Genomic DNA, 15,033 nt, shown 5'->3' with positions numbered 1-15,033 from the left:
ATTGCAAAGAGCTTTTTCTTGAAGGGTTCTCTCACACTTTCTTACACTAAGTTTACTGTCTTGCTCTGACTCACTCAGTCTCTCTTGGTCTCACCAATTCACACAGTCTCACTCATTCTATTCTGGCCCACTCTGTCTCATACAGTCCCACTCATTATGAATTACTCAGTCTTACTGTGATTCAGTCGCACACACAGTACAACTCAATTACACTAAATCTCTTTCTCCCTCACTCACTCACATTCATTCTGACAAATACTGGTCCTTGCTGTCACTCATTCTCACTCACTCTGACACATTCCTTCACTGATTGTCTCTCACTTTAACTCACAAACGTAGTCACACGGACATGCTCACAGGGCTGAGATTTCACCAGCTCTGAACAGTATCTCCGATGGCTGGCACAGGCACCTTCATGCATCTGTGTCAGCAATCAATGTCACTAGCTGCCTCAGGTTGTTCGCTGGACCCAACGAGGGTTTGCATTTTATTTTTACTATATCAAGAGTGAATAATTATTAATTCTTGATACAATAAAAATGGACCACAAAAACAAGGTGCCCATAAAGGAGAGCCGCCACTGGTCCAGGGACACCTATCCATCAAACCAATCCATCCATTCAGTCATCCGTCCTTTCACTTATCCGCCCCCCTTTCATCCATCAATTCATCCATCCATTCAATCATCCATACTTTTGCTCATCCATCCACCCTTTAGCTCCATCTATCCATCCTTTTACTCCATCCATCCATCATCCTCCCGTTGGCTAATCCATTTATCCACCCTTTCACTCAGCCATTCATCTTAACGCCCATCCATCCAACATTCGTCCTATCCATTCATACATCCCTCCATTTACCCTTTCACTCAGCCATCCAATCTTTTACTCTCATCCATCTAATCATCCATTCATCAATTCACCCTTTCACTCATACATTGTCCATCTTTTCATCTAGACATCCATCTACCCTGCCCTTCACTCATACATCCATTGTTTTACTCATCCATCTTTACAAACATTCTTTCACTTATCCATCCTTTCGGTCATCAATTCATTCTATCACTCATCCATCCATTTATACTTCCACTCACTCATCCCTCCTTTCACTCATTCTACCATCCATCCATCATTTCTCTCATCATCTATCAATCCATCCCTTCACTCCATCCATCCATCCACCCTCCCTTTCACTCATACACGCTTCCTGCCTCTCATTGTTTCATTCTCACATCCCTCCTTTAACTTAATCATCCATATATATATCTATTCATCTACCATATCATTCATCCATCCATCCACCTATCCTTCCTTTCACTCACTCACCCTCCCAAGTTAATTATGAATCTTTGTCTGCTGATCTACAGACAGAAGTGGCCTATCAAGAACCCCACCCCAGCTCGTAGCTGCTAAAGCAGGGAAAGGGGTAGAGTTGGGGGGGGTGCGGGGGTGAAGGTGACGAGGCCCCTGATGCAGAATCCTATCTGCAAACGTACCTGTCTGCAGCTGGTTTGTTCCTTCTCTTGGGCCTTTACGTAGTCAAGATAAGTAGCACTCTGTTCTGCTCAGCTCCATAACGTTTTTTTGCAAAGTGAAACCAAATGCAGTACTAAACCTGTATTACTGTCAGGAGAGCAGCTCCCGACCCCTCTTACAGCCTGCTCCTCCGTGATGATAAACAAATTGTTGCCACCCACTCCCTCCTTGTCCTCATCAGCCTGTCCCATCCCCAGCCATTGAAGTGACTGGAGCTTTGCCACCTCCTCCAAGGGCCACTGTTTATGTGCCCCAAGAGCAACCTGATCACTTGCTTTCTAATTCAGCACTCTCTCTCCTGTAATGTCACTGCTATAGCTTCTGCATGCAGGTCAAAGAAAACCTCGCCCGGCTGGCACTTGCACAGTAGGACATCTGCAAAGCTCATTAGGGTTCACTCATGAGATTCAGCATGCTGCCTGGGAGCAGTAATTACTTTTCAGGTGCTCTGTGTTTATTTCCCTGTACTTGCCTCTCCCCCGAGGGTGGCAGGGCAACGCCCCTTGTGCCCATGAACACCAGTCACCCCCAAATATGATGAATTCACATTTCTCATACAGATTGAACTCTTGAACCCTTTGGAGCATATTTATAAGAAGCTCACACAGGGCAGTGATCAAAGTTACTGCACTGGGGTGTATGAAAGCGCGAGAGCTGCACAGCGCCATATCGACAACGATATGGTGCACTTCAAGTCTTTGCTGCGCTAGCATACTTGAGGCTGCCTAGCACCAGCGTAGGCACTCTTGCGTTGTGGTCCAAGAGTGGCTGCAATCACACAAAATAGTTTTTGTGCAGTAAGAGGTATCTTCCTGCATAAAAGCAATCCCTAGAGGCATATTCATTTTTCTGCGTGTGCTTCAGAATGCAGCAGACTTGGAAAGAGGGAGGAACGAGGAGAAATTAGAATTATCCTTGTTACACCTCCGTTGCATAAGTGCACCATTTTGCGCAAATCTAGGCTTACAAGTCTTTTTCTGGGTTGGCATCAAAATTCATGGGTGGATGCTTGGGAACGCCCATGTTACAGCCATGTGACGCCTACCTGACACAAAGTAACACAAGACAGCACAATCTTTGTATTTACTAAAACACGCAAATCAACTTTCCTGGATTAGTAAATGCCAAAAAGGATTTTGCATCGGGGTCCGCCACAAAAATTATGCAATCCCAACGCCAAATCATAGTGAATCTGGACCTTGGTTTTACTTGAGCTGGGGACGACCCACCATGTTGCCCATTATACGTTGTTCCCTCTGCACAAACATTAAGGCATACAGGCCTTAAAGTCTGCGAAACTAATATGTTCCAGCTCCTTTGCCTTTCAATTAAATGATGAAGCAAAATACAGTTTCACTGAAAATTTTCAGATAGTGTGCATTCTGATGACAATTAGGTGCAGAAGCGTTTTCCAAGCAGTAATAAACTAAATGCAAATTTGAAGGTGTTTGTCCTGCCCCCGAACGGGACAAACAGAATATTTCAGAACTCTGGCTTTCGTTGTCCGTTATTTATCATAAAGCAGAATTTCTGAACCGCACATAGATGTGTGCGACTCTTGCTTACAGCGCCATCGTGTGGACAAGATCCGCATTGTTCAGAGGAGCTATAAGGCCAGTTCTTTATACATTAGTTACCAAAAAATACAGAGAATGCCATACCGCTTACCACAAAAGACTCAGAAAATAAAATAACTATAGGATCCACCACGACCGCCCCATATAAATCAGCCACTAAAAAGACACAGAGGAGGTGCTGTTTAATTTTTACTCCATTCCTTCTTTGAAAATTAGCTCGCATGTTAACGGAATTTTAGAAGGCACTTTCTAAGAATGACGAAATAATTCGACGGCATAACTTTCCCAACGTAACTAAAAGGAACTGGTCAGGAAATATTAGAACCATGAAACAGATGGTGATTTGGACACTGAAATTCCACTTACTGTCAATTGGATGGACGGGAAGTGCACAGAGGAAGAGAGAAAAGTATTCTCGAAAGTCCTGCGCTGAAATTGTATTTTAAAATGTATTTAGTGGTATAGTGCTTAGTCCCCCATATATGGGGTCACGAAGCCCTTGGTCGCACGAGTAGCACACTACATTGTGTGGTCTGTGTGTTGTGAATGGTGCTGTTCTTGTTTTGATCCTGATGACCACCATGGAAGCAGCGCTTGTGTAATGGATGAGGAGGTGTGAGAGGCAGATGCTCCCTCAATGGTTAGCAGTCTCGTCGCTGCTTTGATCAGCTCTGCAGTTCCCAGTATGGTATTCTTTCTGCTCAGAGTTCATCATGCTGGATACACACAGGGCCAACCAGATGTTATGGGCCCAAGCAGGGAAGGAGGAGCTAGTCAGAGCTGTGCTCTGATGGACTGTGATAGGATCTGCAATATCTAATGAATAGTGCACCAAGATGGTTTCTGACTTCTCTAGCTGTGCACTATACTAATTATGCAGGTATGTACCCTAATGGAGGATTTTGGGGTCTGACCCCCACAAATAAATGCAATTGTGGCTTGGTGGTTGGGGGTCTGCTATACTTATTTTAGTTTTTCTCATCATCCAGATTTCACTAAGAGTTTTTAATTTGTTCATTTTTTGGATCAAGAACTTAAGTATATAAAGTGACCGGTTTACCAAAAGCATAGCAAATCTGTACTCATAGAAATAATGCTTGAATTGATGCACATTTTCTAAGCTGTAGCAGTCTCAGGTGTCAAGGCACAATACAGGCTATCAGCCACCCAAAAGGTGATGGGACAAACGTATGCAACTAGCCTAACCACTACCATTCCAAACCACTGATTTTCACCCAAAGTACCACTCCAACAGAGGGCCTGATCTAGGGTTTGGCAGACGGAGTAATGGCAGTCAGGGTGTTCACTACACTGCCTTTACTCAACCTTCCAAATTATTATATATATATCTGCCGGCCCTACTGACATCTCTATACATTGGCAGGAACCTCAATCATGTTGGTTCCTGTCAATGGAGGTAAAGTTTGTAGGACGGCTCCGTCAATCATGATGGCTGGCCATCAAACTTTTCCAAAGTTTTCTATAACTCCCAACTTGGGAATTTGTTTTTGAACAATAAAAAAAATAATGACCTCCAAAGTTTCCTCCCATGGAATGGGGGTAATTTTTCTTTTTTTTACTGCCCCTCGCTTTCAGGTATACATTAAAGCCATCTGACTGTCCACTCTTAATAGGGCAGATGGTCAAATTGCTTACCTCCGACGGACCCTACTCTGTCGGGCTATTGGAGGAAGTTTTCACTGATGGAGTAAATTTTACTCTGTCGGCAAGTCTGCCAAACTCACAATCAGGAGGGCAGACCTTGAGTTTGGAGGACAGTGTACTCCATCATAGTGGCAACAAAGTATCTATCTGCCAAACTCTAAACCAGCCCCAAAGGCCCACCTAATGCAAATGCAAACCCCTCTCCGCATGGGAACAATCCATACCAGAACTTGGTCATCTCTCCCATTCACCCTGCGACCCGTGCTTTTTTATTTGGAAAATTTGAAATTCACACCTATCGAATCCCACTGACTAAACTATGCCCCTGTATACATGACATGGAGGCACATGTATGGAAGCTGGGGCAGAGCACTGTGAGGGTCTTCTGTTATCACTTGCTGAGTCTAGAGTTTGCGCTTTGATCTGTGCTGCTTCCATGTGTGTGCATCATTTCCAGAGAGAGTAGTGTGAGTGCCTTCCAGCTTTACTGGCAGAGCACTGGAGCCTCACTGTGCCTGTGAAAGTGAAGTAGGCCCAGCGCACTGTATATTTGCGTGTAATGAACAGAACATCTCACATCTTCGCTTTACTAGTTGATTTCAATTAATTTATCCCTATTCAAAACATTCGAGTAAATACATGGGTTCTCCTCAACTAACCTTGAATGGAAAAGGAAGTATATATTTCTAATCTACTACCTATTTACCTCTAACCTGAGGCTCCGGAGTAATGTGCTACTTGCCACAAAGCGCTTCAACACCTCATCAGGGATAGTAAGCGCTATATAAATAGAAATTACAATTACAATATGATTACCTTTCCATTGGCTTCTAGGAAGAATGGCGATGCTTTGTTGACATGTATGTTCACTATGGATATCTATGGGGAAAGGCAATACTCCAGTTACATGCATGATACGTAATACTATTGATTTGTCTGGGGAAACCATGGCCATGCACAGACATGCATTTCCCTTGGATAAAGTAGTGAAATGCGATTTCCTTTGATTTCTGTAATATGTCATTGAGTTTTATAGAAAAGATGGTTACAAATAACTGTAGTTTTGTTAAACATTTGGAAACGCATCCCTGACTGGGCAGGGGACAACATCCAAGTCGTACAATAAATTATGACTGTGCCCACCTCACTCTGCCCCTCATAGAGTGCCACCTTCAGAGGGTCGGAGGAGAGGGTAGTGGAGGCCATTTCTCACATTGGCTGCCACCGGAGTCAACATGGAATGTGTGAGAGGGTTGCCTCGAAGAAGACAGACCACTTTAGGGCCTGCTTATTGGAGAGTAAGAACAGATGGAACAATAGAGCATTTCTTTCCTTTCCTTTCATGACAAAGCGTGTGCAAATATGTCTATTTTTTCAACATAATGTGTAATTTTTGCAAAAGAATGCAAGCCATATTACTTAAATGTTACTTAGGCAGTTGTCTCCATGAGAACTGTATGTAAGGTATGTCCTCAAGCACAGAAAGTCATGCAAGATAACTATTTGATGTGTCTGAGGGTACCGCATTTGCACCTCCATGCCGTGGGTAGAGAGATCTTGTGACAGACCTGCTCACCGGATTTGGCTGTTATCTGCATGAAAACTGGACTTAAGGTATGCCCTTAAAACATGCAACATGCCTGCCCAATGTTGGAGGCTGTTGTCTGAGTGACATTTTCTATTCGAACCATTCTCCAGTATGCCAAAAAAATATATATAAAATGAGTCTTAAAAAAACAAAAACATGTGAAAAATGTAAAATCTAATAATGATAACCAGCTCATTCCTGCCCTTGCCAAAGGCCTAGCTCCAAAAGTGTACTAAACAGATAGTTGTGATCACCATTGATGGGAGTTAGAAAAGTGAACGCAGATAAACCAAGTTGCACGTGCAGGCACGCGCACGCGCGCGCCAGGGCTTTTAGAGATGCGCCGCTGTCTCCAGCGGGAGCAGCCGGGGGAAAAGCCTCCCAGCTCGTCTGGATAATGAAACAGAAAATCGTTAGTGAAACCTTCCCCAGACTCAAGCTTCGCTCTTTCTTCTTTCTGTTATTTGTAAGGTTACAAGACGAGATTAATCTTCGCTCGGAAGCTGAAAACAATTTGTCTTCATACAGACAGGTGAGCAATGTGAGGAGAATGGGCGGAAGGGGGAGGTGGTGTGATTGTGAGAGAATGGAAGGAGGAGGGCAGGAGAGGACCTGTGATGGAAAACGAGAGAGTGATGGAAGAGGCGGAGTGATTGAGGGTAGCAGAATGTTGACAAAAGGGAGGGAAGGTTTAAAGGAAAGACATAAAGACCCAAAGAGGGAGCGACGGGGGTCGCTGGGGGCCAGATAGTATTACGGGTTGTGGGACTATTGAAAGACACAGAAATGTGGAGTGCTAGAGAAGGGGAGGTGAAAGGGCATTGTGAACACTAAGAGACACGTGAGGGTGGAAAGCTATAGAGAAGGGAGGTGAGAGAGCATGGTGAACATTGAGAGACACAAAAGTATTGAAAACTAAAAAGAAGGGGTTGTGAGAACATAGTGAATATTGAGAGACTCTGAAGTGTGGAGAGCTAGAGGGAAGTGGGGGTGAGATAACATGGTGAATATTGAGAGATACAAAAGTATGGGAAACTAGAGAGAAGGGGGTTGTGAGAACATGGTGAATATTGAGAGACACAAGAGCCTGGAGAGCTAGAGAGAAGGGGGAGGTGAGAGAACATGGTGAATATTGAGAGACAGAAGTGTGGAGAGTTGGAGAGGAGGGGAGAATGAGAAAAACATGGTGAACATTGAGATACAAATACCCCAACGTGTGGAGAGCTAGAGAGAAGGGGGAGGTGAGGGAACATGATGAATATTGAGAGACACAAAAGTATGGAAAGCTAGAGAGATGGGGAGAGCCACATACATGTGGAGAGCTATAGAGAAGGGGGGTTGTGAGAACATAGTGAATACTGAGAGACACTTACATGTGGAGAGCTAGAGAGAAGGGAGGTTGTGAGAACATAGTGAATATTGAGAGACACAGAAGTGTGCAGAGCTAGAGAGAAGGGGAGGTGAGAGGTGAGAGAACACAGTGACTATTGAGAGACATAGATGTGTGGAGAGCTAGAGAGAAGGGGAGGTGAGACAACATGGTGAACACTGAGAAACACAAAGTATGGGAAACTAGAGAGAAGGGGGTTGTGAGAACATAGTGAATATTAAGAGATATAAGTGTGGAGAGCTAGAAAGAAGGGGGGGTGAGAGAACATGGTGAATATCGAGAGAGAGAAGAGCCCGGAGAGCTAGAGAGAAGGGGGAGGTGAGAGAACATGGTGAATATTGAGAGACAAATACCCCAACGTGTAGAGAGCTAGAGAGAAGGGGAGGATGAGAGAACAGGGTAAATATTGAGAGACACAGCAATGTGGAGAGCTAAAGAGAAGGGAAGGTGAGAGAGCATGAAGGACATTGAGAGACAGATGTGTGGAGAGTTAGAGCAAAGGGTAGGATGAAAGAACATGGTGAATTTTGAGAGACAGACGTGTGGAGAGCTAGAGGGGGGAATCAGAGAACATGGTGAATATTGAGAGACACAGACGTATGGAGAGCTAGAGAGAAGGGGAGGATGAGAGGACATGGTGAATATTAATAGGTCGAGGAGGGTCAAGATGGCAGCTGGGGAATAACTGAGATGTGGGTACTAGACTAATGAGAGAATGGGGGTGAGTGGGATAGAAAATTGTGAACAATGATAGGACAATTAGATAGCAAAGGGGTGACAAATACAATAGAGAGAAACAGTACAGTTAAAAAAAAGGAAAATAAGAGTTTAAAAAACAGAGGGAACTGGGAAAAATGTGAGCAGAAGTGAGAGTTTGAGAGAGGTAAGAAGTACTGATGGTGGAATAGAGTGTAAGGCAAAGAAGAAGGTATCAGAGCGAAGGAAGGGAAAAGAATATGAAGCATGCATGCTGGACTTGGAAAACATGGATGAGTCTAGGGATAGAGAGCAGCAGTAGCAGATGGCAGTGAGGTTCTGAAAGAGAGGTTTTGCACGGATTGCTAGTGGGGGAGAGATCAGGTGAAGCATCAGAGGAGGGCCTTAGTGACACAGTAACATACTTTTGGAAAAGAGCATCAGTGGGACGTTTAGGTGCAAGCAGATAGCGGGGCTTTGGAAATATGAGGGAAATACGGTGTGTAGGACTGCAAGCCAGGTACCTGAAGGATGGCTGAAGGGGTCAGTCCTGCAGAGACAGATGGTGAAAGCCTGGAGACTTTTATTGCATGGTGGTGGGTTAGGGCCGAAGACCCAGTAGACGATAATAGTTGATGCAGTTTGGGTAGAGTACATGTAAGTAGGTGAAGCAGATGTGTAGTACCTTTGAAGTGGGTGATATTGATGGGTGATGTTTTTTTGGTGATGGATGACTGAGCTTAACAGTAATAGCTATGTGGTAGGTGGGAGGGCTTAGTTAGCCACAAGTGGGAGGTTGTTACAGTGTGCTAAAATAGGTGGGATATTGTTTGGTATCTGTACAAGAGTTGCTAGCAGAAGTCCATGAGAAGTATTTGGAAATTTTTTAGGAGGAAGCTTTGGTATGAGAGGGAAAGGATGACTTAGAACACATTTAGAGGTATCTGATGGGATTGTGATCATTAAGGACTTTTGTTGAGTGTGAGTGATAGTGTGAGATAAATCTTTGTGGGGCAAACTGGTAGCAGTTGGTAGGGGTAGCTGAGTAGCAGGCACGAAGGCACTTGTTAGTATTTGTTGTGCAATGTATGTATAAGAGCTTGGTCAAAGTTAGTATGTGAACTGCAGGAGGGCAGCGAATGAAGATTGGAAGAATATGTGTATTCCAGGGCCTTGTGCAGGTGTGAGAGGCAGGTGTGAAAATGAAAGTCTTCCACAAGTGAGGCTGTTGTTGGTTGGAGACAGGTGGGTAAAAGAGGGAGCGGTGTAGTGGTAGTCTTGAAACATGAGTGGTCCATGTGGGGAGGTGGAAAGGTGTGAGTGAAAGCTGACATAAGGTGAGCTGAAAGTGAGGAGGACTTTGAGTGCGACATGGTAATAATCCGTCTGATGTATGTTCCTCTTCTACCTTCATTAGGATGTGGATGACGCATCCCTGATCCGTGTAGATCTGGAGAGGAAAATTGAATCTTTACAGGATGAGATCAACTTTCTGAAGAAAGTCCACGACGAGGCAAGAAGAGGCAAACTAAAATATACCCTTAGCTCCACCTCCCTTTCTGTGCTATGGATTGTCTTTAGATAAACGTTGTATCTTCCTAATTCCTTCTTAGTAATGATCTTCTGTGCTAGGGTCATTGCATCTAAGTTCCCTTCGCCACATTCTAGGTGGTGCATTGGTACTACTGGATAGCATGCGATCTACACTTCCTTCAAAGTAATGAGTTGATCAATGGATTGTTGTCATGAGATATAGTCACTCAAAGTAATTCCTGAATAAGCACAGCCTATAAGGCAATTAAGAAATGAATGAATAAACAAATGTACATGCCTAGCGTGGCCGTGCACACCAGATCATCTCAAGGCTTTAGGAAGTGTATAGAGGGTTCAAAAAATGAGTTTTGCATTTTTCTATAAGCTGTGGTGGGCCTCGGAGTGGGTGGTCAGTGAGAATGCATTGGATGGTTGGTGGTGTTTTCCTGCTGCAGCCTATTTAGAAGGTGGCTTATGTCAGATGTTTGCAGGAACCATTCTGTGATACACCCGTGTTGTGTTCCTCTGGGTTTTTTAGGGGTCCTCCTGGGTGATTTTTGCCTGGAAGATGATAACAACTATGGGATATCTCAGGTTATCTCCAGTACTTCCCTCCGAGCGTCACTGTTGAAGACCACCCTGGTTTGGACTCACGATTGGTTCAATTAGGACACTAGTTGCTCAGACACTGACTGCTCTCTGCTTTTTTAGGAGCTGCGAGAGCTGCATGACCAGCTGACCCATCAACAGGTTCACATCGAAAAAGACTTGGTGAAGCCTGACCTGACCGCTGCGCTGCGGGAGATTCGTGTTCAGTACGAGTCTCTGGCGTCCTCCAATCTACAGGAGACTGAGGAATGGTATAAATCCAAGGTAAGGCAGCCTGAGGTGACATTCTCTTTGGCCCCTTAGCTTACATTTGCTATAACTATGCAGTAGCAGCTCTATTCAATTATGAGCAATTTTCAAAATGAATAATGCCAGCCTGATGAAATCAGTCTGATGAAACCGCACTGTGGAGAATTGTCATAAGGACAAAATGCCCTTTTCAACTCTGACCCAGTGTTCCTGGTTTTTAGAAAGCATGGTAGTCACTACCCTGTCAAAATAGTTTCCGATTTACCATAAAGGTTCTACCGCCAAGGCTTGCATCAAGTGCGGAAGAAAGTCATATTGCTGGCTGACATAATGAATTAATGAATACATCATCATATTAAAATGGCCCACATGAGAATCTTGACCATTTCTAGGCACTGTTCATCCATCTCCCAGACAAGCTTGGAATGTCTGAACAGTAGCGTTTTGAAAAGGTCACTAAATACTCCAATTTATATTGTTTACCATGAGGTCAGGGGCAGCCACGCCCACTGTCCTTGGACAGAAAAATGTCTTTGAGCTTTTGACTTTAGTCTTGATTGGAAAATAACTGAACGCCTTATCCGTGGCTCTGAGGGTTTAGCTCATGGGAAGTTATGAGATTTCTGGTAGAAGAATACCTATATCGCCCTGTTAAAGAAGTATACAAATGTCAAGTATGGAAGTCTAAAAAGGATTTGGGTTCCATAGAAAACCATGACTGCACCTTGTCTGCTGCCAAGACATAATCGATCCTCTTAAAGGAGATCCAGGTTCAGCGCTTAATGCCTTCTGGTGATTTGAGGCTGTGGACACCAACACTCAGCTCTACTTTAACCGGAGTAGGACAGAGAGAAAGACAAATGAGGGAAGAAGAAGGAGAAAGACAAAAATAGCAAAAAAAAGTGACAAAGGGAGTAATCAAGGGGCAAAAGGAACCTGCAAGAGTGGGATAGAAGGGAAGTGGGGAATGGTGGAAGAAAGAGTTATGAAGTGGAACCAAAACTAGGCAGCCTTGGTATTGGGAAACCCCAGACTAATCATGCAAAAGTGCACCGGCCACTTTTGAGACAATGGAAATGCACCAGCATGCAGGGCAAAGTAACAGCCGTGTCTACCAATGGCCAATACTCATCCTACAATTATGATAAAATAATTTATTTGCAAAAAAGGAAATCTAAGTAAGTGTTGTCAGAATTAAACTCTTGCATTGCCTGTTTGGAATGAGTGACAACGTTGCAGAAGAAGCAGTACAGCGTAAGGCAGTGCTACACAAAGTAACGTTGCATTTCACGTGTTGATCGTCATCTCTCGTTGAGAAACAGACTTAGCATTTCACAAGGATTGTGATTCTCCGTTTCCTACTCACTGTTGAAACTCACAAAACCCTGTTCCCTCAGCCCCTCTTATTACCCCAGTAAGCTTTCAAACGGATTGCACCCTCCATATTTTCTTTCCACTACATGTTTGTTACACCTTTTTCTCTTTAAACACCTTTATTGTGGCAAAAGTTTTAGGTGATATCAGCATTTATCGAACACGTCAGGACACTCTGAAGATACTGAACAGAGACATTATAACTAGTGATTGAAAGCAATGATCCCGGCCATACAACATAGTTCAAAAATTAAATTCTGGGAAAATGGCCACAATCTTACTCTGTGATTTTGCAATCCCAGGAATCAGAGAACTAGCTCAGTGCAGAGGAGGACATCTCTAGGGGATATTAGGTGCTCCAGCATAGCGCAATGGTTTACTGTATCACAGATGGAGAAAGACGCAGTTAGCTTACTGGATCCACTGAATTTTTTAACAGTTTCTATAAGTTGATCTCAGATCTCTGGCAGCACACACTGCGAAAGAGTACTGATGAGTGGACACGGGCAGTTTTTGTCCAATGAAGTTGTGGTCAGCTAACAAATTGCTGCGGATTATACCACTAGGCTTAGCAGAGGAGACATTTTCAATTTCCCGTCCACGAAGATTATGGAGGGAAAATAGTTGATCTTATTATTTACCCCCACAAATTTTTCTGATGCTGAGATGGATCAAAATGTACCTCAGAGGTAAATAAGTACTTCAGTGCACATGATTCCAGATCAATGGACCCGCTCGTTTTTAATTTTGAAAGTGAAGTTTAAAATTTATTTAAAGAGAGAACATGAAAATGACAGCTATTCGAGAGACTCAGCTTGTTGAGCAGTGAACAATGAAAAATCCATTGGGTTCATATTACACTTGAGCCAATGCGAAATCATAACGCCTTGGGATGAAGGTGATTGTTTTTAACTTAAAAACAGCAAAATATATTTTGAGATGGATTCCAACATCAAGATTTCAGATTGATCTTACACTCAATAAATTATAAACCATTCTAACTACAATAAGCAGACTTAGCACTATGGCGGATTTTTCAGACTTCATTTAAGCTGTCGATACTAATCAATGTTCAGTGAGGCACTCTCCTTACATTATGCTATTTCGCTCTCATTAAAGCTTTGCAGGGCCATGTGACCATGTTGGCAATACTGTCTTGGAGTGAGACAGAACCTAAAAATGTAGACAAAGGCAGGCATTCATTTAAGTGGCCCTACCTAGATGCTTCTTTGAGGAAGATATGGTCCCTTGAAGGAGATCAAGAACTGGGCTGAGGATATATCGATTTGTAAACTAACTTTGCAGCCAGGTTACATTCACTGCAGAAGGTTATTGCTGTCTGCCTATTTGTGTTTACATCTGGAGGTTTTTTACTGTGACGAGTGGTGAAACGTTGTGAGAGGCACTGACTCTAATGTACATGAGTACAGAGAATTGCCCCCTTATGTTTCTCCATGAAACCTCTTTTGACAGCTTCCAGAACCCTGACCGGTCTGGCTAACAATATTTTTGTTTTCAGCCATCATTTTATTGATTTTTGTAAAGGAACTTTTAAAACTGCTCAATGAAACACTGATTATGCACGTCATTGCTGCCTTTCCCTTCAGATGACTTCTGGCATTTCACCCACTGGCCTCTTCCCGCCAATTTCTTTCAGAACACCCTTGTTCAGCACCTCCTACTGTATAGTTTCATTTAATCGAACAGTTTTAGCATTGGGCTTGTTGCTTCCATGCATCCGACATGTGCTCGAGTGGCCTCCTTTAGGGAAGATGGTGCTTCTGATAGTTTAAAAGTAAAGTTAGCTGCCATGATTTTCATAACTTTTAGAAGTTAGTGGTTTGTGCATTTTATGGGTCGCTTCTTATAAACATGCCGAGGCCACGAGGTTTTTTTCATTAGAGATAATGTATGAAAAAGAGCGGTTGTATGTCATTGGTTGGTAAAGGCTGTGTGACTTCGCTTCCCATGATGCCACTGGGGTTAAATGGCACACAACGTGATTTTCACTACTCCTGTTGCTAATATGACGCTGAGGCTGAATGCGTTCTTACTCTGTAGAACAAAGTGAAAAATACCAATGTCCGGCGCAGGGAAGCTGATGGAGGGTGCAACGGCTTCTGTTTGTAGGAGGGCCCAGGGGCGCATTTGTTCCACGTATGTTTTTTTATCATGACATGTTGTTAGTGCCCACTGCTTCTTTATGGGTACCCAGTCTTATTCGAGAAAGCTCGGCAGCTAATATTTCAAAATGTGTGTAATGAAGGGTGTAAGCCACTGAGGCTGCTTTTCCATCATTTAACTTTTCGGAGTGAGGCGGACAGGGTGCTCCTCTAGAATCCCGGCAGGGTGTCCCGCCCGCTCTTGGCGTCACCAGACTTGAGGGGGCTCCCCTACAAAGTATCTGGAGGGCCCCTCCCCCTGGACCCAGACAGGGGCCTGCCGTCTGTGCAGAGTGTGCTGTGCTGAAAGGAGGGGAGGGGGCCCGGACCTCTGGCGTCCCTCCCCGCTCCCTACGCCGCACCGCGCGGGCTGTAGGGCCTTTGTTACGCCACTGGTCGGTTTCTTCCGGTCAGAAACATTACACCCAACAGCCCGATGGACCTGGGGTCGTTGGTTCAAGTACCTCACACTGTCACAATATTTAGGGCAGACGTTCTGAGGTACTCTTTTCTGTTAGAGAACACCAGGGAAAGCCCCGGTGGTTCCAAACAGGCCCCTCGACTTTGTCATTGCTCTCTCCAGTCTTTCCAGACTCTCTCTTCTTCAGGGGTACCAAACGGAAGAACCAAGGGTAGCTGCTGCTACCCTGGCCTT

General features: G+C 44.1%; 1 protein-coding gene across 2 annotated transcripts in view; it reads left to right on the top strand.

Moving 5' to 3' along the window:
* GFAP (glial fibrillary acidic protein) overlaps nucleotides 1-15,033 on the top strand; it is a 42,625-nt gene that overhangs the window by 11,186 nt on the left and 16,406 nt on the right. For both annotated transcript variants that reach the window (XM_069237942.1, XM_069237943.1), the window contains exons 2-4: nucleotides 6,837-6,897; nucleotides 9,869-9,964; nucleotides 10,696-10,857. In XM_069237942.1, the coding sequence (XP_069094043.1) occupies nucleotides 6,837-6,897; nucleotides 9,869-9,964; nucleotides 10,696-10,857 (319 nt within the window). The remainder of the gene's footprint in view (nucleotides 1-6,836; nucleotides 6,898-9,868; nucleotides 9,965-10,695; nucleotides 10,858-15,033) is intronic.

Source organism: Pleurodeles waltl, chromosome 6, assembly GCF_031143425.1.
Source record: "Pleurodeles waltl isolate 20211129_DDA chromosome 6, aPleWal1.hap1.20221129, whole genome shotgun sequence".
Taxonomy (NCBI): Eukaryota; Metazoa; Chordata; class Amphibia; order Caudata; family Salamandridae; genus Pleurodeles; species Pleurodeles waltl.
This window is presented reverse-complemented; position numbering and strand designations above follow the sequence as displayed.